This window comes from Anolis carolinensis, chromosome 2 (genome assembly GCF_035594765.1).
Source record: "Anolis carolinensis isolate JA03-04 chromosome 2, rAnoCar3.1.pri, whole genome shotgun sequence".
Classification (NCBI taxonomy): Eukaryota; Metazoa; Chordata; class Lepidosauria; order Squamata; family Dactyloidae; genus Anolis; species Anolis carolinensis.
In genome coordinates, this window is record NC_085842.1 from 32581627 (window position 1) to 32605975 (window position 24349).

General features: G+C 43.2%; 2 protein-coding genes across 8 annotated transcripts; both read left to right on the forward strand.

Moving 5' to 3' along the window:
• Positions 1-4621: 4621 nt before the first annotated feature.
• Positions 4622-11941, forward strand: LOC103278003 (zinc finger protein 629-like). 3 transcript variants are annotated; one of them, XR_010002497.1, is made up of 3 exons: positions 4622-5817; positions 9842-9932; positions 10492-11941. XR_010002497.1 is itself a non-coding variant. In XM_062969615.1 (2 exons), the coding sequence occupies exon 1, from the start codon at positions 4758-4760 to the stop codon at positions 5802-5804; it is 1047 nt and encodes a 348-aa protein (XP_062825685.1). In that variant the 5' UTR covers positions 4633-4757; the 3' UTR covers positions 5805-5817; positions 10492-11941. The 3 variants fall into 3 exon arrangements, 1 of the variants encoding a protein (XP_062825685.1); XR_010002498.1 differs by having other exon boundaries at positions 9861-9932; XM_062969615.1 differs by lacking the exon at positions 9842-9932 and having other exon boundaries at positions 4633-5817.
• A 2769-nt stretch (positions 11942-14710) lies between these two features.
• On the forward strand, positions 14711-23893 carry LOC103278004 (zinc finger protein 629). 5 transcript variants are annotated; one of them, XM_062969612.1, is made up of 3 exons: positions 14947-15089; positions 16644-16707; positions 21627-23893. In XM_062969612.1, exon 3 carries the CDS (start codon positions 21641-21643, stop codon positions 23216-23218), a length of 1578 nt encoding a protein of 525 aa, XP_062825682.1. In that variant the 5' UTR covers positions 14947-15089; positions 16644-16707; positions 21627-21640; the 3' UTR covers positions 23219-23893. The 5 variants fall into 5 exon arrangements, with proteins under 5 accessions (XP_008103725.2, XP_062825682.1, XP_062825684.1 ...); XM_062969614.1 differs by having other exon boundaries at positions 21630-23893; XM_062969611.1 differs by having other exon boundaries at positions 14950-15089; positions 16623-16707.
• The last annotated feature ends 456 nt before the right edge of the window (positions 23894-24349 follow it).

The following is a 24349-nucleotide window of genomic DNA, read 5'->3' on the forward strand; positions in this document are numbered from 1 at the left end:
TGCTTTGATTGAAGTCAAAAATCAGAAACTCCTCAAAGCACAGCAGACAAAAAAAACAGTACAAGAAAGCCACACTACAAACTTGAGCTGACAGCTGGCACAACAAAACATTGCATGGAAAGTTCCTTGACAAAATTGAAGGAAAAGCTGATAAGGAGAAGACCTGGCTCTGGCTCACGAATGGGACCCTGAAGAAGGAGACAGAAGGCCTGATCCTTGCAGCCCAGGAGCAAGCCATCAGAACAAATGCAATTAAGGCCAAGATCGAAAAATCAGCTGATGACCCAAAATGCAGACTGTGCAAGGAAACCGACGAAACCATTGATCATATCCTCAGCTGCTGTAAGAAAATTGCACAGACAGACTACAAACAGAGGCACAACTGTGTGGCCCAAATGATCCATTGGAACTTATGCCTCAAGTACCACCTGCCAGCAGCAAAGAACTGGTGGGATCACAAACCATCAAAGGTCGTGGAAAATGAGCACGCAAAGATACTGTGGGACTTCCGAATCCAGACTGACAAAGTTCTGGAACACAACACACCAGACATCACAGTTGTGGAAAAGAAAAAGGTTTGGATCATTGATGTTGCCATCCCAGGTGACAGTCGCATTGATGAAAAACAACAGGAAAAACTCGGCCGCTATCAGGACCTCAAGATTGAACTTCAAAGACTGGCAGAAACCAGTGCAGGTGGTCCCGGTGGTTGATGGGCACACTGGGTGCCGTGCCAAAAGATCTCAGCCGGCATTTGGAAACTATAGACATTGACAAAATTACGATCTGTCAACTGCAAAAGGCCACCCTGCTGGGATCTGCACGCATCATCCGAAAATATATCACACAGTCCTAGACACTTGGGAAGTGTTCGACTTGTGGTTTTGTGAAACGAAATCCAGCATATCTGTCTAGTTTGCTGTGTCATATAATAAAATAATAATAACAACAACAACAACAACAACTACTACTACTACTACTACTTTATTTATATACCGCTCTATCTCTTCAAAGGGACTCAGGGCGGTTTCTAACGAGTGCAAAACAACATACAATATACAATAACTTGATACAATAAAACACATCATTAAAACAAGACAGAGCAGTTCAGTTAAAATAACAATAGATAAAATAAGCAATCACTTATCTCCATATGAACATATTACTTTCTTCGTTTGTTATGGAATCCAAAAAGAAGAGATGACATCCAAGAGTATTGAAGCATCTACTATAAGTCAATTCAGAGCCACTGTCTGCAGAAGAGAAGAGTGAGAGGAAACATGATGATCACCATGTTTAAGTATTTGAAAGGCAATCATAAGGAAGAGGGAGCAGGCTTGTTTTCTGATGCCTTGGAGACTAAGTCTCGGAACAATGGGTTCAAATTACAGGAAAGGAGATTCCACCTGAACATTAGGAAGAACTTCCTTACCATAACAGCTGTTCAGCAGTGGAACTTTCTGCCTCAGTGTGGTGGAAACTCCTTCCTTGGAGGCTTTTAAACAGAGACTGGATGGCTTATGCGGTCTCTTCTAACTCTATAATTCTAAGACAGTCGTTGTAAAGATTTCCTTCTTTCCACTGCTGCTACCTTGAAATCTTTGGGGATGACAAAAGATGATAAAAGGAATAAGGATCCAAGAGTTATTCTCCTGAACAGAGAATACGTGTCCTATATGACCAGAAACAGTCATAGAATGTATGTTCACTGCTTAGTTGTACCCATTTGATACCATTTTACTTCCATGGCCCCTGAGATTTGTAGTTACAAGCTGATGCCTCCTGGCTTAATAGCCATAGGCCAGGTCTACCCAGATGAGCTCTGGGTCAAAACAGGTGAATTTAGGGCATTGTGATTGGCTATTCAAATTTAAAAAGCAAAGTGAAGTGTGTTCAGACACACAGAGAGATGGTGGCCATATCTGTGCTGTACAAGTAATTGAATTTACTACCCCTTTTACTGCCATGGCTCGGTGCTATGAAATATGGGAGCTGTAGTTTTACAAGGTCTTTAGTGCTTCACCAAATTGCAAATACCAGGATCCCATAGTATTGAGTCATGGCAGGTAAAGTGGTGTCAAACTTTATTCATTCTACAGTGTAGATACACCCATTATCTACCCTACGCTGTACTTAGAATATCAGATTAAAGCTCCCATCTACCTATAATTTAAGTGGTTTATCGTTTGGAAACTCTGTACAGAGTACAGTTGAATTACAATCCTCATAATCCTTCAGTATTGCCTATGATGGGCAGGACTAATGGGAATTTGTTAGATAGATAAATCTTGTTGCCCACTTTGCCTTTGATGGAGTAACTGAGTTTAGGAGCTCTTGTATGAAAAGCATGTGTCCTAACTTTGGGCTGTAACCCTTCAGTCACTTGCAGATATGGTCTTCCTTAACATCTTTCTCTCTGTCTGTCTGAGCAGAACAGGAAAAATGCAAGCCTGAAATGTTCTTGGAGACACCACAAGGCATCTCGGTGCCACTCGCTCTGGTCCAAGTTGCTGAAGAATTTGAACTTTTGCGAGGCTTGTGCCAAGGTGAGAAACAGCACATTTATTTATTATGTATTATTTAATGTATTTATATACTGCTTTTCTCACCCCAGGGATACTCAAAGCAACTTAAAACATAATAATGGCAAAATTCAATGCCTGACATACATATAAAACTAAAGCATAAAATCTCAACAAAAACATATAACTATGCATTAAAATCAATAAGACCATTAAACATAAAATATAAACAGCATTTAGATATGAAAATATAGAATTAAAACACCTAATATAAACATTAAAATCATATCCAAATTCATAGATTTTGGGGCCATTCCAATTGTCAATTGCATAAATTATTTATTTATTTATTACAATATTTGTATCTCGCCCTTCTCACCCAACAGGGGACTCAGGGCGGCTTACAATAAAACGCATATATAAAAATTATACAGTGCAATATAAATCAGTTAAAAATTATTATTAACTTAATCAGTATTCATAAAATACATTATAAAATACAGGTAGGCATGTTCAGTTCAAAAAATTGGGCCTGTCGATTGAGTTCCAGCATACATCATAATAATTAATGCTGCAAATTATTATTCAAAAGCCATATTTATTTCTTGCACTGCATTACTTTACTGGCCAAAAGCTTGGTCTCATAACCATGTTCAACCTCAGAAGAAGCAAGAAAAGGCTGACATTGGTAAGGCCCGAGTTACAGATAGATAGATACAGATATTAGATATATAAACCAAAATCAGGGCGGAGTTAGGGCTTTTGGGAGCTGGTGGGAAACTTCAGACTCATAAAAGAAACCCGAGCTGTCAAGAGTCAGACGCCAGTTAACATACAAAACAGAGTTTATTCCGAAGATAAGCCAGAAAATAACATAAACACAGGGAATATCCTTGAAACACTTCACTTTTCAGTGTTTCGAGAGTAGATTGGACAATAATAACTCAAAAACGAGTCACGCTAATTTCCCATGCTGGCATTCAATAAAAAACTAAATAACGCTTCAATTCAGCTTTGGAAAACAAATAGAGTTAATTGCTGGAAAATAAACAAACTAGAAAAGCAACAAAGCTGCTTCCACGGTGCAGATAAGCCGAAAGCCTCAAAGGGATGATGAATAGCCGTCGTCCGAAGAATCCAAGGTCAGGTCAGGAGGCAGCAGAAATTCCGAAAGACAAACCAATAGTCAGAAGCCGGGAGTAGCCGTCAGTCAGAGGGTGTAGACAGAAGCCAGGTCAAATTCAATCCAAAGTCCGAAGAGGGTGCAGTCATCCAAAACAGGTCCACGATAAGACACAGCGAGAGCCACGCTAGGTGATATCAGCAGATTCAAATCATAGTCCAAGTCCAGTCTTCATGGAAACACAGAGATCCCAATGGCGCCTCAGCAACACCTTGCCACACGCAAAGTGCAGTGGCCAAACATTCCCATTTTATTCCCATTCCTCCTGGGTGACCAAACACTCACACCCAAACACCAGGTGTCCCAAATCTACTCAGAGTCTGAACTCCACACAGCTAGAGCTCGTGGATCTGGAGTACCTAGCAATTTGTCGGAGTCCCAATCATCCTGCCCACACTTAGCCCCATGAACACTTAAAGAACCATCCTCCCTTCTCCAAGCATCCCAATTGGGATCAGCTCCTGCAGAAACCCCAGGTTCAGAAGTATCCATAGGCCCCAAATCCCCAGACATCGCCGGTGGCTGTGCCCATTCAGTGCCCGCTTCCCCAGCCACCACCTGTTCCTCAGCATCCATCTCCCCATCTGAATCTTCCTCAGAAGATCCCCCATATAGCTCTCTAAGTCGCTTCCTGCGCAACTCCTCCAGTGAACCTTCATCACGAGGGTTTTTTCTTCCTCTTCGAATTCCATCACCATCAACCATAATCCCCGAAGGCGCAGTCACAACACGAGCTCCACATGCTGTAGTTTGCCTGTCTTTCGGCTAAGATTGACTGAGTTTCTGGATTACCGATGTTGAACCCACAGCTCATGCTCTACATCACTGTCAGATTCAAACCTTTGACATTGTTTTCAAAATGAGCATTCAATAGTTCAATCTGTCCCTTTTGCATATTTCAGGCTAGAGACTGAATTCCAAATCAATTTTTAAAACTAGGCCATGACTCACACCTGTCTTCTCTTGTTTTCCTACCAGGTGATGATGACACTGCGCCAACAAAACTGCTTGAATCTCTGCCACAAGGAAGCGACGTTTTCCCAGTGATAAAGATGCAGTATGATTTTGCACCAGTATCGGAAGAAGGTGTTCTCCAGGGAAACCTTCCTGGCTCCTTGACTGCTTCAGAGCTCCAACTGGGAACAGAAAGAAAGAGTGAGTTGGTTTCTGCCGAAAGCAGTTTCAGTAAGCCTTCTAAGCCATCGAAAGCCCAACCAGCCTGCAAAAGACGATTGGGAGATTTTAGTGCCACAGTTCTGCCACAGGAAGGGTCTCCTCAGCCAGTCATGGAACGAAAACATCCTCTTAATGATTCACAACCTTCTTTGGTTTATGAGGAAGCTCAAAGCACAGCGCCATCTGAGTTGGGACCTACCTCCAGAAAGCACCAGCCGAGCTTAAACCCCACTCCTTTTCAACCGTCCCCTTCTGAAAAGGAGTCCTGTGGGGGCCCAGATTGTTGCCACTCTCATAGTGGGGGCCCAGCAGAACCCACTGAAGACGAGATTCTTGCAAAGGGATGGGAAAAGCGCCTTTTGAAGTTTAACCTTGCCCACTATCTCAATTCGAAGGCTGTCCCATTAGAGAAGCCCTATAATTGCCCAGATTGTGGGAGAGCCTTTGTTCACCAATCGAGTATCCCTAGGCATCAGAAACTACACAGGAAAGAAACATTTTCTCCAACATTTGGGCAGGAAAGAAGCCCCAACCTGGACTTGAAGCCTCTTTCCCATCCAAAGCTCCTCTCTGGAAAGGAGAAACCCACTTACCATCCTGTTAATAGTACAGAAAAGGCAAAGAATCAAAGTAACCTCAGCTGTCAAGGTGCTTCTACTCTGAGTAGTGTTTGTGTAGAGACTGACTCTCCGTCTTCAGAGCCTTGTACAAAGCAAGCAGGTGTGGAAAAGCCCTTCCCCTGCTCTGAGTGTGGGAGGAGTTTCAACCTGAAGAGTACAATGATACGACACCAGAAGCTGCATCTGGGAGAGCGGCCCTTCAAGTGCCCCCTTTGCGACAAAAGCTATGGTCAGAAGGGCCACCTGAAGAGGCACTACCAGCAAAAACACAGCAACCATTTGATCCAAAAAGAGTCACCTTGATCCAGGAAAAGAGGTAAGGACTGTCTCTTCCAGCTGGGTCTCTCCCTATTTGTTCATTTGCATTTATATCTTGTATTCGTCCCGAGAGCCAAGATTATCTATTGGTTTGAGTGTTGGCTTAGAACAGTGGTCCTCAACCTAGGGTCCCCAGATGTTTTTGGCCTTCAACTCCCAGAAGTACTCACAGCTGGTAAACTGGCTGGGATTTCTGGGAGTTGTAGGCCAAAAACATCTGAGGGCCCTAGGTTGAGAACCACTGGCTTAGAACCTTGGGAACCAGGGGGCTGAGTCAGGGGGTTCATCTACACTCTAGAATTAATGCAGTTTGACATCACTTTAACTATCATGGTTCAATGCTGTGAAATCCATGGATTTATGGTTTGGTGAGATACCAATACTCTTTGGCAGAGACGGCTAAGGATTTTCTTAAATGCAACTCCTCTGATTCCATAGCATTTAACTTGGGCAAGTCACACTTTTCAGCTTCAAAGAAAGGCAATGGGGATTCCCCTCCCCCACAAACAAACCTTGCCCTGTTATAGATTTGCCTTAGGTAAAGGTAAAGGTTTCCCCTGACGTTAAGTCCAGTCGTGACCGACTCTGGGCGTTGGTGCTCATCTCCATTTCTAAGCCAAAGAGCCGGCATTGTCCGTAGACACCTCCAAGGTCATGTGGCCAGCATGACTGCATGGAGCGCCGTTACCTTCCCGCCGGAACGCTACCTATTGATCTACTCACATTGGCATGTTTTCGAACTGCTAGGTTGGCAGGAGCTGGAGCTAACAGCAGCTGCTCACTCTGCTCCCGGGGTTTGAACCTGGGACCTTTCGGTCTCCAGCTCAGTGCTTTAACGCACTTTGCCACCGGGAATGTTTTCAAACTGCTAGGTTGGCAGAAGCTGGGGCTAACAGTGAGAACTCACCCCGCTCCCCGGATTCAAACCATGGTCCTTTTGGTTCATCAGCTCAGTTAACCTGCTGCGCCACTGGGGACAGTATAGTAGTACAGTAGAGTCTCACTTATCCAACACTCGCTTATCCAACGCATTTTTGTAGTCAATATTTTCAATACAACGTGATATTTTGGTGCTAAATTTGTAAATACAGTAATTACTACATAACATTACTGTGTATTGAACTACTTTTTCTGTCAAATTTGTTGTATAACATGATGTTTTGGTGCTTAATTTGTAAAATCATAACCTAATTTGATGTTTAATAGGCTTTTCCTTAATCCCTCTTTATTATCCAACGTTCTGCCGGCCCGTTTACGTTGGATAAGCGAGACTACTGTAGTAGTAGTAGTAGTAGTAGTAGTAGTAGTAATCAGCAATGAACAAATGCAACCCAAAGTGCAGTGTATTATAATATTTTAAAATTGTTGTTGTTGTTAGAATCATAGAATCATAGAATAGTAGAGTTGGAAGAGACCTCAAGGGCCATCTAGTCCAACCCCCCGCTAAGAAGCAGGAAATCGCATTCAAAGCACCCCCGACAGATGGCCATCCAGCCTCTGCTTAAAAGCCTCCAAAGAAGGAGCCTCCACCACGGCCCGGGGGAGAGAGTTCCACTGCCGAACAGCCCTCACAGTGAGGAAGTTCTTCCTGATGTTCAGGTGGAATCTCCTTTCCTGTAGTTTGAAGACATTGTTCCGTGTCCTAGTCTGCAGGGCAGCAGAAAATAAGCTTGCTCCCTCCTCCCTATGACTTCCCCTCACATATTTGTACATGGCTATCATGTCTCCTCTCAGCCTTCTCTTCTGCAGGCTAAACATGCCCAGCTCTTTAAGCCGCTCCTCATAGGGCTTGTTCTCCAGACCCTTAATCATTTTAGTTGCCCTCCTCTGGACACTTTCCAGCTTGTCAGCATCTCCCTTCATCTGCGGTGCCCAAAACTGGACACAGTATTCCAGGTGTGGTCTGACCAAGGCAGAATAGAGGGGGAGCATGACTTCCCTGGATCTAGACGTTATTCCCCTATTGATGCAGGCCAAAATCCCATTGGCTTTTTTAGCTGCCGCATCACATTGTAGGCTCATGTTTAACTTGTTGTCCACGAGGACTCCAAGATCTTTTTCGCACACACTGCTGTCAAGCCAGGCGTCCCCCATTCTGTATCTTTGATTTCCATTTTTTCTGCCGAAGTGAAGTATCTTGCATTTGTCCCTGTTGAACTTCATTTTGTTAGTTTCGGCCCATCTCTCTAGTCTGTCAAGATCGTTTTGAATTCTGCTCCTGTCTTCTGGAGTGTTAGCTATCCCTCCGAGTTTGGTGTCATCTGCAAACTTGATGATCGTGCCTTCTAACCCTTCGTCTAAGTCGTTAATAAAGATGTTGAACAGAACCGGGCCCAGGACGGAGCCCTGCGGCACTCCACTTGTCACTTCTTTCCATGATGAAGACGACGCATTGGTGAGCACCCTTTGGGTTCGTTCACTTAGCCAATTACAGATCCACCTAACCGTAGTTTTGTCTAGCCCACATTTTACTAGTTTGTTTGCCAGAAGGTCGTGGGGGACTTTGTCGAAGGCCTTACTGAAATCTAGATATGTTACATCCACGGCATTCCCTGTATCGACCCAACTCGTAACTCGATACTTGTTCTTCTTGTTGTTATTGTAACTCAAGTTAGACAATAATCACAGAGCCAGCCTGCTATGGATTGAGCACTGAATTATAACCAGGGATGGATTAAGACCTTTTAAGAGTTCCTAGGCACTCAAAGGGTTTTGGTGTCCTCATGTATGTATAATTCAAAATAGAAACAATAATAAATCGTAAAATAAAATGTTATGTTTTGAAATGAAACAAAATGTACAGTAAATTGGAAAATAACATTTATTTTTGTGCACTTTATTTATATTCAAAATGTTTTATAATACTTTTTTTAATTGCTAAGTCTTTTATTGTGGGAGCCCCTCTTCGTGGAATCTGGTTCAGATGCACTGTTTCCAGTTTTGCACCACATGGTCCATGGCAAATCCGGCAATGGGAAATGTCTGTGGTCTTTCCTTTCCCCCCACCCCATTTCCCTTGATGCTTATTTTGCTTCATGATTAAGCCCTAAGTATGACCCTGGAGCCGACCAAGGTTCAAGTTCCCACTCAACCATGAAAGCCCACTGAAAAAATAGGCCAAGGAAACCACTTAGGATGCCTATAGGTCAGAAATAGCTTTAAGATAACAAGATTTTGCTTGTTCACTGTTGTAATTACATTTAATTGGAGCTAAATCCTCTTCCTCCAGGTATTGTCTCTGCATGTGGTCTAAACTAAGGATTTTGGTTAAATTAGTAATAAAACTTTAGCTCAATTAGGTGGACTTTTTACATCTCTGTGTTTAATTTCTGGCTTCCTTCTTTTCTCTCCTTCCATGTGCCATCTAAAGTAGGGTCCTCTTATATTAGGACATTTGGCAGCATTGTTTTAAAATGTTAAATTCTAAGAACACAATCACTAGCTTTCTAAATCTGCAGTCAGTCCTTCATGTGCGGAAAACTGAGCTTGAAATTCCCTTTTTATTAAATCTTCCTCGCATCAAAGACCGACTTCACATTAGAAAGCCTCTAGTAATGTTCAGAGGATTTTTACATGGTTCCATTATGTTCTGTATGTCTCGGTTAAAAGCTATTTTTTCCCATTTAAGAATGAAGGGACTATGCTTGGCAATAACCCTCAGAAATATTCCAAGCGCCTTCACCTACTAAGATGTGTCAGGAGGTCCATCCTTATTGGGCGAAAACTTATGATAATGTTATTGTCGGTGAGTCCCAGTTCTAGAGAAAAAGGTAGAATATAAATAAAGAGGATGAGGATGGGAATAATATTTTGTGGAGGGCAAGGAATTTTGCCAAATAGAGGCTTGTCCCCCAAAAGAACCATTCTCATTCCTAAATCTATGTGCCTTCCATTCCAAAAATCCTACCTTGATAACCTGGAAATGTCTGGAAAATATGTTCTGTGTACTCTCCAATTGTCCTGAAGGCAGCCCTTTGTCATTCCACTTTCACCTGCTTTTAAAATGTCCCATTTTTCCCCAGTCTCCTCTTTTGTCCTCAGCTGCTGCAAACTTGGAGCCCCCAATGGCGCAGTGGATTAAACTGCTGAGCTGCTGAACTTGCTGTCCGAAAGGTCTGTAGTTCGAATCCGGGGAGCGGGGTGAGCTCCTGCTGTTAGCCCCAGCTTCTGCCAATCTAGTAGTTTGAAAACAGTCAAATGTGAGTAGATAAATAGGTACCGCTCTGGCGGGAAGGTAACAATGCTCCATGCAGTCATGCCTATGGCCACATGACCTTGGAGGCGTCTATGGACAATACTGGCTCTTCGGCTTAGAAATGGAGATAAGTAGCAACTCCCAGAGTCAGCCACGACTGGACTTAATGTCGGGGAAAACCTTTACCTTTCCCTACCTACAGTCTCCCTTAGCTTGGGTGTTCTTCCTCATTAGTATCTAATGTTGCTTGGACACATTTGTCCCAGTTTTCATTTGTGAAATGTTGGATCTTGTAAAACTCCTGTGATTCCATAGCATTGAGCCATGCCAGATAAACAGGACTCAAACTGCATTACTTCTACAGTGTAGATGCACTCTGATTGTACCGGAGCTCCCCCTGTTGCTGAATAGGGCTTTAGCAGCTGCAGTTTTCTTCCCATTCTCCTATTTTCTTTTTGATTTTTTTTTCTTCTGCAGGAAGGCAAGGCAGCTGTCAAAACAAGCACAGAGAAGCTGTTCAATTTTTGTTTAGTCTCAAGCTGTAATTCCAGCACAGCAGCACAGGAAACTTTTGCAAGAATTTATTCTGTCAATGCACAACAAGGTGATCAATCCATGGCACAAGAATTTGGGGTAAACCAAGCACAGACTGTGGGTGGATTTGTGTATAGCAGGAACTTGGCTGGGACACTATACAGATTCAAAGCAGCCTCTCTTGTGTCCCTCTCCAGTACTCAGCTGTTCCTTGAGAGAGAAACCTTCCTCCTTTCTCTGCAAGTTGCATGAACGCCATAGCAGATACTTGAATGACCAAAGCTTGACAGTGCTCTTTTATGAACCACAATGGTCTGAAAAGCTGCCAATCCAAAATAATTTTGAAAAATGCCTTATAGGTTAAAAGGGGTTGGTTTTTGCAGTTCTCTAAATATTGAATGGCAGCTTCCAATATTCCTCCCCATTGGCCATGTTGGCTACGTTTTACTTGGGGGTTGCCTTTCTGTAATGTCTAGTGGAGGAGGGTGTATATACAGGTCTTAGCCCTGGACTAAAGGGTTTGAGACATTACAATAAATGTTACTACATGTCTGGATCCAAAGGCACACACCCTTAGCTTTGTTTTCATCGATCAGCCAGACCTGTTCCTGAATCTACTGAAAGCTGAATTTCAAATGGAACCAGTTTCAAGTGGTTTCTCTATGGCAGTGAGACCCTTTGGATACCCACTATTAATCACAATTGTTCTGTTTGTGGTAACAAATTTGATATGATCACCAAAAATATGTGTTATTTTCCAGTACTGCAGTAGGGATGCCATGGTTATCTAAGCCATTAGAACTTCGTCTTTACTTGAAAGTTGGAAATTTCTCAGTCTTCACCACAAGGCTTAATAAGAAATTACGTTTACTTTAAATTCGTTTTATCTTGATTGTTCGTCTCTTTTATCTGTGAAAACTTTGAGAAGGGTTTTTAAAACTACTGAACGTTATATTGCCTTTACATATACTGTATATCACAGTGATCGCATTATTTTTTTAAAATGTGTTGCCTGGGGATGATGGGAGTTGTGCAGTACATCTTAGGAGGGCATTTGTTATGTAAGACATAGTGCGCCTATATGTTTTCAGCTGATGGAGCACTACTTGATTCATGTCTCTTTGTGGCACCGTCTGGTCCTTTACAAGTTCGACTTTCTTGTTCCCTCTTAAACAAATCTTATACCAAAGAGAACAGAGCACGTTTTCTCTCTCACACACAATATTTCACCCAGCCAGGGATATTGCCTTAAAGCTATATCACAATGGTGTTACTTCAAAAAGTAGTTTGTGCTGGCAGTACACTTTCTCTTTTTATTGTTTTAGCAATGTGTTATAAATATGTTCCTTTTTAAAAAAATGTACAATTTAAAATATTAAAAATTATCTAGTAATGGGAGACATTATTGAAAGCTACAAACAACATCTTATATAAGGGGCACCATTTTACTATGCCATTGTATATAATGGGGCTTGACCATCCACAGATTTGGGGTTCCACAAGGAACCAAATGTCAACAGACACCAAGGGCCCGCTGTATAGCATATCTGATATGGCCTAAACATAAAAAAAATTGAAGGTAATTATTTTAAGCACCAAAATGATGAAGCGATTTGTGTCCAGAGAGATACAAAACCCATTGTTATTGTGGGCCAGTTACTATCAGCCTAGCCTAAGACAGATAAAAATGAGGGACAGGGAAGAGAAATGTGTCTCCCACCCAAGTTCTGAAGAGGTAAGGTGGGACAAAAATGTGAAAAATACAAAATAACTATCTGGTATTTTAAAGTTGTAATTCTAAGTATACATATGTCTTATTTTATTGAAAACAATTGTAGAAGTGGTTGTAGACTCCATCTAAAGACAGGAAGACCTGGGTTCAAATCCTTCTGAAGGCCCTTCCACACAGCCACATAACCCAGAAGATCAAGGCAGATAATCTACAATATCTGCTTTGAACTGAGTTATCTGAGTCCTCATAGCCCTATAATCCAGTTCAATGTGGATTTTATACAGTTGTGTGGAGGCAGCCTGATTTCAGCTAAAAAGGTAAGTGGGTGACTTGGGGTCAAGTGCTTTCTTTCAGCCTAAGTCACCAAAGAAGAACAATATATCCGGGATCTAACAAAACGATTACGGCAGAGAGCAATGCAATGCAAGAAATACAACTATGCATTCCAGCTTAGATTCATGTACAAATAAATTTGACAACATTGAAGTCATAATAATAATTATATAATAATAAATCTTTAATGTGTTGTCGAAGGCTTTCATGGCCGGGATTACAGGGTTGTTGTATGTTTTCCGGGCTGTATGGCCATGTTCCAGAAGTATTCTCTCCTCACGTTTTGCCCACATCTATGGCAGGCATCCTCAGAGGTTGTGAGATACAGTCGAATCTCACTTATCCAACATTCACTTATCCAACGTTCGGGATTATCCAATCAAGTTTGCCTCCCACCCTGATCCACAGCTGTTTCTCTAGGCAGCAAGATTTGAACTTTTCATGGATTTAATTTCTGACAATGTCACTATTGTAAGTTCATTTTATGCAGTTTTATCTTTATTTGTAGTCAATTTCTTCGTAGCCAATTTTTTTAGTCAATGGTTTCAATATATTGTAATGTTTTGGTGGTAAATATTACTACATAACATTATCGTGTTTGGGACTGCTTTTTCTGTCAATTTGTTGTAAAGCATAGTGTTTTTGGTGCTTAATTTGTAAAATCATAATTTAATTTGACGTTCAATAGGCTCATCCTTAATCCCTCCTTATTATCCAACATTTTCGCTTATCCAACAGTCTGCTGGCCCGTTTATGTTGGATAAGTGAGACTCTACTGTACCTCACAACCTCTGAGGATGCCTGCCATAGATGAGGGCGAAACGTCAGGAGAGAATACTTCTGGAACATGGCCATAAGGCCCGGAAAACATGCAACAACCCAATAAATCTTTATTTATATCCTGCTTTTCTTCCTAAACAGGACCCAAAGCGGCTCACAACATTTTAAAAACAATACAAATCAACCATACATATAACAATAAAACCATACATTATAAAATAAAACATAAACATTTTGAAATCATTTATAAATTACAATAGTTGTGGGAACTCGTCAGTTCAAATACTATAATAATAATAAACTTTACTTTTGGCCATGGCTCACGAATGGGACCCTGAAGAAAGCGACAGAAGGCCTGATTCTTGCAGCCCAGTAGCAAGCCATCAGAGCAAATGCAATTAAGGCCAAGATCGAAAAATCAGCTGATGACTCAAGATGCAGACTGTGCAGGAAACTGACAAAACTATTGATAATATCCTCAGCTGCTGTAAGAAAATCGCACAGACAAACAGAGGCACAACTATGTGGCCCAAATGATTCATTGGAACTTATGCCTCAAGCACCACCTCCCTGCAGTAAAGAACTGGTGGGATCACAAACCTGCAAAATTACTGGAAAATGAGCACGCAAAGATACTGTGGTTCTTTTGAATCCAGACTGACAAAGTTCTGGAACACAACACACCAGACATCACAGTTATGGAAAAGAAAAAGGTTTGGATCATTGATGTTGCCATCCCAGGTGACAGTCGCATTGACGAAAAACAACAGGAAAAACTCAGCCACTATCAGGACCTCAAGATTGAACTTCAAAGACTCTGGCAGAAACCAGTGCAGGTGGTCCCGGTGGTGATGGGCACATGGGGTGCCGTGCCAAAAGATCTCAGCCGGCATTTGGAAACAATAGACCTTGACAAAATCACGATCTGCCAACTGCAAAAGGCCACCCTACTGGGATCTGCATGCATCATCCGAAAATACATGACGCAGTCCTAGAGACTTGGGAAGTGTTTGACTGATTTTGCGATACGAAATCCAGCATATCTATCTTGTTTTCTGTGTCATACAATAAAATAATAATAAACTTTATTTTTATATCCCGCCCCATCTACCCGAAGGGACTCAGGGCGTCTCACAACAGGGACAAGCCCGAATAGCGACACAACATATTTGACAAAACAATTCAACGATACACAAAATAATATAATACATTAAAATCCAATGTGTTGTCGAAGGCTTTCATGGCTTGAACCATTGGGTTGCTGTGAGTTTTCCAAGCGGTATGGCCATAAGCGGCTGAGGGGGAAAAGGAAGGGGCCTGAGGCTGTGAGCAATGGTGGGAGTTGGAGTCCAAAACCCCCGGAGAGAGGGCCCAAGTTTGCCGCTGCCTGCCAGTCTATCGGGAGCCTGCCTCTGCCTCGCTCTCCCGCCGCAAGAGGGCCCTGGCCACTTCGCCAAGGACCGGGAGGCTGCGCTCTCTCTTTGTCTGCCGTCTGCGGCCAGCCGGGGGTCGGGATGGGTTTCCTGTCTGCGCCGCTTGCTGCATCCGGAGCGAAGGCGGGCAGAGGGAGAGGCAGGAGGAGAAGCCGGAGAAGAGAGAGGCCCGGGGAGAGGCTGCAGCGGCGGGCCCGAGAGATCTGCCCGAGAGAAGCTTGCCTTGGCACCGCGTGTTTTGCTTTCCCGGCGCGGCCGGCGAGGTGCGCAAAAGAGAACGAGGGCGTGGGCCGGGCATCCAGGGGGAGAGGAAGCCTTTCCTTCGCCCACATTGCGGGGAAAGAAGGGGGACACAGCAGGGGGGAAATGGGGGGAAAGATCAGGCTCTGGGAGGGCGCCAAAAGGGGCGCCCAGGTGCGTCCCATGCCGCCTCCTTTTGCGCATTCAGTTCTGGCTTGGCTTGCCAAGTTCATCGCGGTGATGATTACGCGCAGCTCTACCAAATCAAAATATTGTCTTCTCGGAGGCTTTCAGGGCCTTCATTGGGTTGCTGTTGAGTTTTCCGGGCTGTGTGGCCTTGTTCCAGAAGCATTCTCTCCTGACGTTTCGCCCACATCTATGGCAGGCACCCTCAGAGGTCTTCAGGGTCCTCCTCCAGAGGCAAACCAAGAATGGGCAACTTGGAAGTCCCTGAACAGACTCAGAAGAGGAGTGGGCAGATCTAAAGACAACCTGGCAAGATGGCACTACCTGGAGGAATCCTCCACCTTGTGTGACTGTGGAGCTGAACAAACAACTCCGCATATGTATTTATTATTTATTTACAGCATTTATATTCTGCCCTTCTCACCCCGAAGGGGACTCAGGGCGGATCACGTTACACAAAACATTCAATGCCTTTTAACATAGAACAAAGCTAGACACGAACCAAGGAACATGAAAGGCACTGCAGACTCACTCAACCAGAGAAGTCAACCATAGCAGAGCACTTGAGGAACCAACCTAGGCACAGTATATTTTTGAGAACACAGAAATGCTGGATCACTCTAACATCCTCCATGTCAGACTACACAGAGAAGCCATTGAAATCCACAATTTCAACAGAAAGGAGAAAACCATGAAAATGAACCAAATCTGGCTACCAGTATTTAAAAACTGTGACATCAGGACAGTGAATAAAGAACAACATACAGAAAACAGAGGAATTCCAGACATGAATCAATCAGGGCCATCTAACACCTCCCAACAAAGGTTTCCCCCAGGTAGGAAGCAGCCAGGCTTTGAAGCTGCAAGGCCATTCAATGCTAATCAAGGTGGCCAATTGAAACATTCATACCTGCCTCAAACACACAAAGAGTTCTTTCTCCCACCCTGGACCTTCCACAAATAGATAAACCCCACCTGCATAGTTTCCAGCATGCCTCACAACCTTGCCTGCCATGGATGCAGGCGAAACATCAGGAGAAAATGCTTAGGGAACATGGCCATACAGTCCGGAAAGCTTGCAGCAACCTAGTTTTCAAGATTTGTTTATTGACAGATCTTATTTAAAATGTTCTTTCTAAATATTTCTAGATCCTCCAGCATGACTGCGGGCAACTTTCTTTGGTCATGCTGGAGGACCTCAAAATATTTAAAGAGAACACATTTCTAGGACTCTTTGGGTTTTCCAGTGTGATTCTGTGATTGCCTTCTAACAGATGTCAACCATGCTGGAAGACCTGGAAATTCCCAGAAAGATGTTCTCTGAGACAAAAAGAGAGATATCTTTATTCACGTTTTTTTCACTTTTACAGGCCCTGTTCCCCTAACCCCAGGAAATATGGAGGACTGACTGTAACATCCCTGTTGCTGTGCTGACAAAACTATAGAGAAAAATAGGTAGGTTGCATGGTTTGAGCATTGAACTATGACTCCGGAGACCAAGGTTAGAAATCCCCACCCAGCCATGGCTACCTACTGGGGCTCTTTAGACAATTCACTCTCAGCCTCAGAGGAAGGCAAAACCTGAACAAATCTTGCCAAGAAACCCCTGTGATAGGCTTGTCATAAGTCAAAAAGGTGGGTGTATGCCAATCTAGAGACCATCACTTTCAGTGGCATTGCCACAGTAGATATTGGCACGAGGCTTTGGACACATTTTCTTGACTAGATGATTACTGCAAATACACTAAAGGAGATCAGTGGTTAGGTAAAGTAAGCTAGTTGATATGCTTGGAAGTTGTATGGTCTGATTAACACCTGGTGAGAAAAATTGTTTTTCCAATGGCGAATTAGCCATTTCTGCTGTTGTGTGGGTGTGAAACTTGAGATTGTCATGAAATTTGTGACAGTTGCAATACCAGATGTCTTCCTTCCAAAAGAAGATGGATGAGGTCCAAAGCAAAGACTCCATTGCTATCTTTTGCAGGACCAACTGTATTATATTTGGAGAGAAATTCTCTGAAGAAGGGTCTCAGCCAAAAGATACCATATTTCACCACATAACAGTTGTACTTTCCTCCTATTTTTGGGAGAGAAAAAGGTTGAGACTATTATGCCATGGCAACTATTATGCAGTGAAATCTTTTTGCAGCTGAGTGAAACAGTATAGCTCCAACTCACCACCACATAATACTTGCACCCCAAGTGAGGTCCTGTAGCACACATTGATAAAATCGATCTATCTTAAAGACCCCATAGCTCCGAGGGGCAGGTATGCAGGCGGGTGGGTGAGACCAAGAGGTAATGAGTTCGAGGCCAGCTTGAAGCTGCGTTTGTCTCTGTCTTTGTTCTATGTTAAGGCATTGAATGTTTGCCTTATATGTGTGATGTGATCCGCCCTGAGTCCCCTTCGCGGTGAGAAGGGCGGAATATAAATACTGTAAATAAATACATTTTGGCACCCCAAAAATGGGGGTGAGATTTATATGCAGTGGCAGCAATTCTGTGATGAAATAGAATTTTCCCTTTAAGTATCACCCTAGATATCGGAACTACAATAGAGTCTCGCTTATCCAAAGTTCTGTATTATCTAACACAGTTTGCCTTTTAGTGCTCAATGTTTTTGTAGTCAATGTTTTCAATACATTGCGATATTTTGGTGCTAAATTCATAAATACAGTAATTACTACATAATGTTACTGTGTATTAAATGCTTTTTCTGTCGATTTGTTGTAAAACAAATTTGGTGCTTAGTCATAATGTAATTTGATGTTTAATAGGCTTTTCCTTAATCCCTCCTTATTATCCAACACTTTTGCTTATCCAATGTTCTACCGGCCCATTTATTTTGGATAAGCAAGACTCTACTGTACTCCAGAGATCCAAAAGGAGCAGCTTTAGAATAAAGTGGTGGAATTATTTTGTACTCTAGTCTATAAAAAGGGATACAGAACTCGGAAGTAACATGTTGCAAGTAATATAGTGAACTGGAATTACCTTAACTATGTATATATTACCCAGTATAATAACGTGAACACCACCTTTGCTTGCTGCTTTTGCTACTTTACAAAAGCAAAACAGCAAGAAAAATTGAAGTGACTGTATTGGGTAATGATTTCCAGTTAGTGTTAGTTTTAAGGTGCTTTTGATTGTGCTTTTCCTACATGGCAGGGGGTTGGACTAGATGACTCATGCGTTCTCTTTCAGCTCTATGATTCTATGACTATTAGAGGCATTTTTATGTACTATATACATATAAGCTGAAGGTAATTTTATACAACATTTAAAACAATGTTGTAATGCATATTGATCAATTGAAAGTTTGAATGTCTTAGATTGCACTTACACTGCAGAATGAATGTAGTTTGACAGTAGTTCAACTGCCATGGTTCAGTGCTGTAAAATCATGGGAGTTGTGGTCTTACTGCCTCATCACACCAGAGCATGGATCCACTTTAAATTTGGTTTCTGCTTCCTGCAGAATTCTAGGGTTTGTAGTTTGGTGAGGCCCAGGATCTGTCTGAGCTGTTTAAAGGCCCCTCCCTAAAGTGGATTTAAAGTGGATCCAAACTCTAGTATGAGGAGGTCCTTACAAAGTTTTTATCCCTCTCTGCCAAAGAGTACTGGTACCTCACCAAACTACAAATCCCAGGATCAAAATCACTGAACCATGGTAGTTAAAGCCAGTGTTTAAGCATGAATTTTACTCATGTCCTTTGTTTAATCTGTTTTACGTATTTTATAGAAAAATGTTTAATATGTATCTTTTATAGAAATACATTTTAATAAGTGTATTTTTACAATGTTTGTGTTTTAATTATTCTGTAACCCGCCTCAAGCCATGAGGAGAGGTGGGTCAGAAATAAAATTATTATTATTATTATTATTATTATTATTAAAGTGATGTCAAAGTGCATTAATTCTAGAGTACAGATGCATCCAAGGAGTGGGGTCTTGGGGTAATTGTACAGTGGGATCCCTTGAACAGATGTTCAGAAGAAAATCAGAGAAAGAGAAGGGGAGAAAGAAGTGGCTTTGGACATACAGTAGAGTTCCGGTTATTCGACGTAAACGGGCGGGCCGAATGTCGAATAACTGGATCTGACAGATAATAGGGAGGCCCTATTATCCAGCAAGCCGGTTGAAGGAAGTGCCCCGTACACATTGCTAGGTAGATAGAAAGCTACCTAGCAACGTGCAGGGGCGCTTCTGCCCTGCCTCTTGGGAGGCGCCTGTGCGCGTTGCTAGGTAGATAACAAGCTACCTAACAACACTCAGGGGTGCTTCTTAAGCCGAGTGCTCACCGCTCCGCCCCTTGGGAAGCGCCCGTGCGTGTTGCTAGGTAGTTTGCTATCTACCTAGCAATGCGCACAGGCACCTCCCAAGGGGCAGAGCAGCGAGCACTCGGCTTAGCGAAGCGCCCGTGCTCGTTGCTAGGTAGCTTGCTATCTACCTAGCAACACGCACGGGCGCTTCTCTGCTCGCCGCCCTGCCTCTTGGGAGGTGCCTGTGCACGTTGCTAGGTAGATAGCAAGCTACCTAGCAATGTGCATGAGCGCCTCCCAAGGGGCCTGGGACGTCGGATAATACGGAGTGTCGGTTAACCGGAAGTTGGCTAACCGGAACTCTACTGTACCTGTTATTGTCATGCAGCACTTAGAAGATGGCACAGGAGCAAAAGTGGCTCACTAAATGATACAGTTCCCCCAACCTTTTACATTTAACACTATTTTCCTCTCTGTTAGGACATCCATGCGGATGTTTCATTTCAGCTGTCCTCCCAGGGTTCCAAAACCTTTCCTTTCCAAATCCTTAATACACTTTGTATGGACAAATAAACCATATGTGATAGTGGTCTGGCTGTAGATTTTGAGTATGACAAAAAGGCAGCAAGTTGCTATCTGTTAGTTTTATTGTTGTTGCATTTTTACTGCTACCCTGTTTCCCCGAAAATAAGACATCCCCAAAAGATAAGACCTAGTAAAATTTTTGCTGAATTGCTAAATATAAGGCCTCCCCCGAAAGTAAGACCTAGCAAAGTTTTTGTTTGGAAGCATGCCCAGCACCTGCCAAACAGAACACCAGACCATGCAGGATTGGTAAATGTACATACCAGTTGTACATGGAAATAATGGTAGTAACAAGAAATTCTTGATAGGATTCAGTTTGTCTGGTTATGCTGGTTTGTGATGACAACTACTGTACAGTATAGAATAAATGTTCATTTTTTTTTCAACAATAAATGTGAATTCTTCTTCATGGAAAAATAAGACATGCCCTGAAAATAAGACCTAGCACATCTTTGGGAGCAAAAATTAATATAAGACACTGTCTTATTTTCGGGAAAACACGGTAGGTGATATAGAGACAGGTATTTGTGGGATTTTTCTTTTGAATCAAGTGTCAAAATAAATTGTTTTGGTTTCATATTATATACACTATGACTTTGTAGAGTCGGGTGCTATTTGCTGCTTTGCTTGAGGCAGCAAATCGTCTTGGGTTTGGCCTGTACGCATCCAAACCAACATCCGCATGAATTAGGTTATTAAGATCTCCTTGATAAAATCAAATGCTGATCAAGTCACTACAAGAATGGAAGTCCAGCTCTTTTGTGTGTCAGAACAAGGGCATGTTGTGGTTCAATACCATTATATAGTGAGAATGTGTAGGTTTAGAATATCCAGCAGTCATCGATTCACATTGGGTTTTTTTAATGTGATACCATCTAGAGTTTAAACTTTTGTGCAGCAATCAATCTTGAAAAGGCTGTGGCACGACTCCAGCATTTTTGAGATATAGATTAGTTACCTCTGTATAACCATAAGGCTAGATATGTGTTTGCTATGTTTGATAATCGTCTTACAATCTTGTGCCAGATTCTGCAAATGTCAAGGCAAAGAAAATTTTACATACCCTGATTGGTGTGCAATAAGGCATTTTGCAGATGAGGTACATATTTGGTGAGTTCGTGGACAAGGCCCTGTCCTCATGTTCATGACCTTTGGATTTGGGTAAGCCAATGACATTACCAGTGCAAGGTTGAGGAGCTCCTTTCAGCTCAAGTCAGAATTAAATCCACTGAAGTTTTCATGAGTTATATTCTAGTGGTGGACAAGCCTTAAAAGATAAATGGTAGGGTGAAAAATACTAGCATGTGTTATTTAAAACACTTACTACCAACATTTCAACCCTCAGTACTGTGGGAAACCTCCAAATGATTGTGCCACAAGAAAATGGAATTAATTATTTAGAGTCTAATTTGATCCCAAAGTTTAAGATTCCCCACTTCTGTAGTCAAGGTTTCCATATAGGTCAGTCATGGTGCATGTGAATCATTGTCCCTGTGTGATTTCTGAATGCTGTCTTGTCTCTCCCAGCAGGGCATGGAACAATGAAGGACACAAAAGGGAAGACTCTACAGGAGGAAGAAGAAGACTTCGAGCCCCAAGTTGAATTGCATTTCACCATCTTGGAAGAATCGGAAGGAGGCATTTCTCAAGGGAAACTTTGGCACTGTGAGATCAATGCAGAGCTCCAGCCCGAGAGCTCCTCTCCCCCAGATGATGAATCCATGTACTCTGACCCTTCACGGTCTCCTTCCCCTGAACTTGAAGACGTCATTCCAGAACCTGATGATGATGAGAGAGATGAAGGGCCGAGGGCTGATTCATACCCTCTGCCAAATTCAGGACAAGTTGAGCTGCACTTCACCATACTGGAGGAGTCAGAAGGGGGGATTTCTGAGGGCAAGCTCTGTGCGAGTGACTCTAGATTGGATGAGCCACTGGAGATAGACTACCAAGCACACCATTGGGATGGGCCTGTTAACTTGAATAAGAAACCCATGCAGCCGCCAGCGGTAGAGAAAGATTCCCCACCAGTGGAGGGCAGGTTACACGAAGAATCAAAAGGGGAAGCCCCCCAGCAAGACAGTTCAGACCAGCAGGTGGAGCTCCATTTTACCATTTTCGATGACCCCAATGAAGTCAACATTCCCCAAGGGCCTGAGGATTACCCCATGTGGGAGAGCCCCTTTAGACCAGCGGGGTATCAAGATGAATATCCGAAAGAGGATTGGGATGCCTCCGTCGACAGTCTGGGGGAAGTCTTTGAAGGATCTTTCCAGGAGCAGTTCTACTCGGGGGGCCAGGTGTACCCCTGCTCAGAGTGCGGCCGGATTTTCAACAGGAAGTCGACCCTGACGCGACACTGGCGGACCCACACTGGGGAGAAGCCCTACTCCTGTGTGGACTGTGGGCGGAGTTTCAGCCTCAACCTGAACCTCCTCACCCACCAGATGACCCACACAGGGGAGAAACCCTACAAGTGCCCTGACTGTGGGCAGAGCTTCACCCGTAGCACCAGCGTCACCAGGCATCAGAGAAGCCACCAAGAGGAGGGCCCATGTACAAATGAATCGTGGGAAGAGAGCTTTCTTTACCCGTGCCCGGTCCCTTTTCCCTTCCCCATCCCTCCAGTGGAGGAGAAATCCTTTGTGTGCCCCGATTGTGGAGAGGCTTTTGTGCACAGCGGGAGCCTCAGCAGGCACATGCGGATGCACCAGGGGGAACGGCCTTACAAGTGCGTAGTGTGCGGGGAGGGCTTCTATTCCATGTCCAAGCTCTACAAGCACGAGCGAATCCACATGGTGGACAAACCCTACCATTGTGACATCTGTGGGAAAAGCTTTGCTGTCAAGTCCACCCTGACCCGGCACCAGATGCTCCACCAGGCAGAGCGTCCCTACATGTGTTCTCACTGCGAGAAGGGCTACGTTCAGAGGAGCCACCTGGCCAGGCATCACCACAAAGCCCACCCTGAGGTGCCCTTTAACCCTGTCAAAGCGAAGAGTATGCCCGCCACCATCCTGGATTCTGATAACTTAGTCACCTATTTCTGGGGGGATGAGGAGACGGACACCACCTCTGAGCCGGTTCCTACTCAACTGATCTACTCGGGCGCAGACTGATGAAAGGATAGGGGGCTAACACTAACCTGGACCTAAGTGTGCAACCTCCTCTGCTCTTGGAGGGAAACACTTTGGTCTTGAGCCTCTTTTGTTCTGTCTGAAGTCTCCTCTAAGTGCTAGGCTACTTCAGTTCTTGGAGATTGGACCTTAATGCAGAATATTGTATGGCGAAAACCAAAGGTTGGTTTTATTATGGACAGTCTTTGTGCCAAGTTTCCTTCCTTGCCTTGCTAGCTCTTAGGACAGCAATAACTTGAGCCCAAGGCCACTTCCAGATCTACAGAGACAACACTGTTTTGGGCTATGCTTGCCCTGCCTTGTGGTGCACGGGAGGTATTTCTAGCGTCAGAAGTGCTAAGAGGCCTACATTCTGTAGTAGAAAATCTACCTCCTCATGGTAGAGGACAACTTCTCAAACTGCTTCATAGGACAGAAGCAGTGTGTCCCTTGTAATCGGACAACAGACATTTATGCACTCATGAATGGTCTATAGCAAAATTATCAAGCATAGGAATCTGGGGGTTTCTTTGGAGTTTGGGGGTGGGGGGTTGGTGGCAAAGGGATTTCATTATCCTTAAAGCAAATCTATGCCTTGTTTTATCACTTTTATGTTTTTAGTAATGGCTGAACTCTTGGGAAACATTCCCAGTAAAATATGGAAATGGGAAAAAAGTATTTACTTCTGTGAAGTGTTCTTCTATGCACAAATGGCAAACTTTTAATTAGAAACACTTCATCAATGAGAACAGAATGAAAAATGTGTTGTCGAAAGCTTTCATGGCCGGAATCATTGGGTTGCTGTGAATTTTCCGGGCTATATGGCAATGTCCCAGAAGCCTCACAACCTCTGAAGATGCCTGCCATAAATGTGGGTGAAACATCAGGAGAAAATGCTTCTGGAACATGGCCATATAGCCCAGAAAACTCAAAGCAACCCAGAGAATGAAAAATTCAGAGACAAGATTCTTCCGAGGTCAAAAAAATTAGGCTTAAGCAGTCTTTAATGTATTTAAGGCATATACTCTATAGAGAATCAACTTTTCCCAGGTATATTTCAAGTACATTTTAAGTAGATTTAAGAAACTACCTTATCCAGCACATTTTACGTCTCTGTGGAATACACTCAGCCCT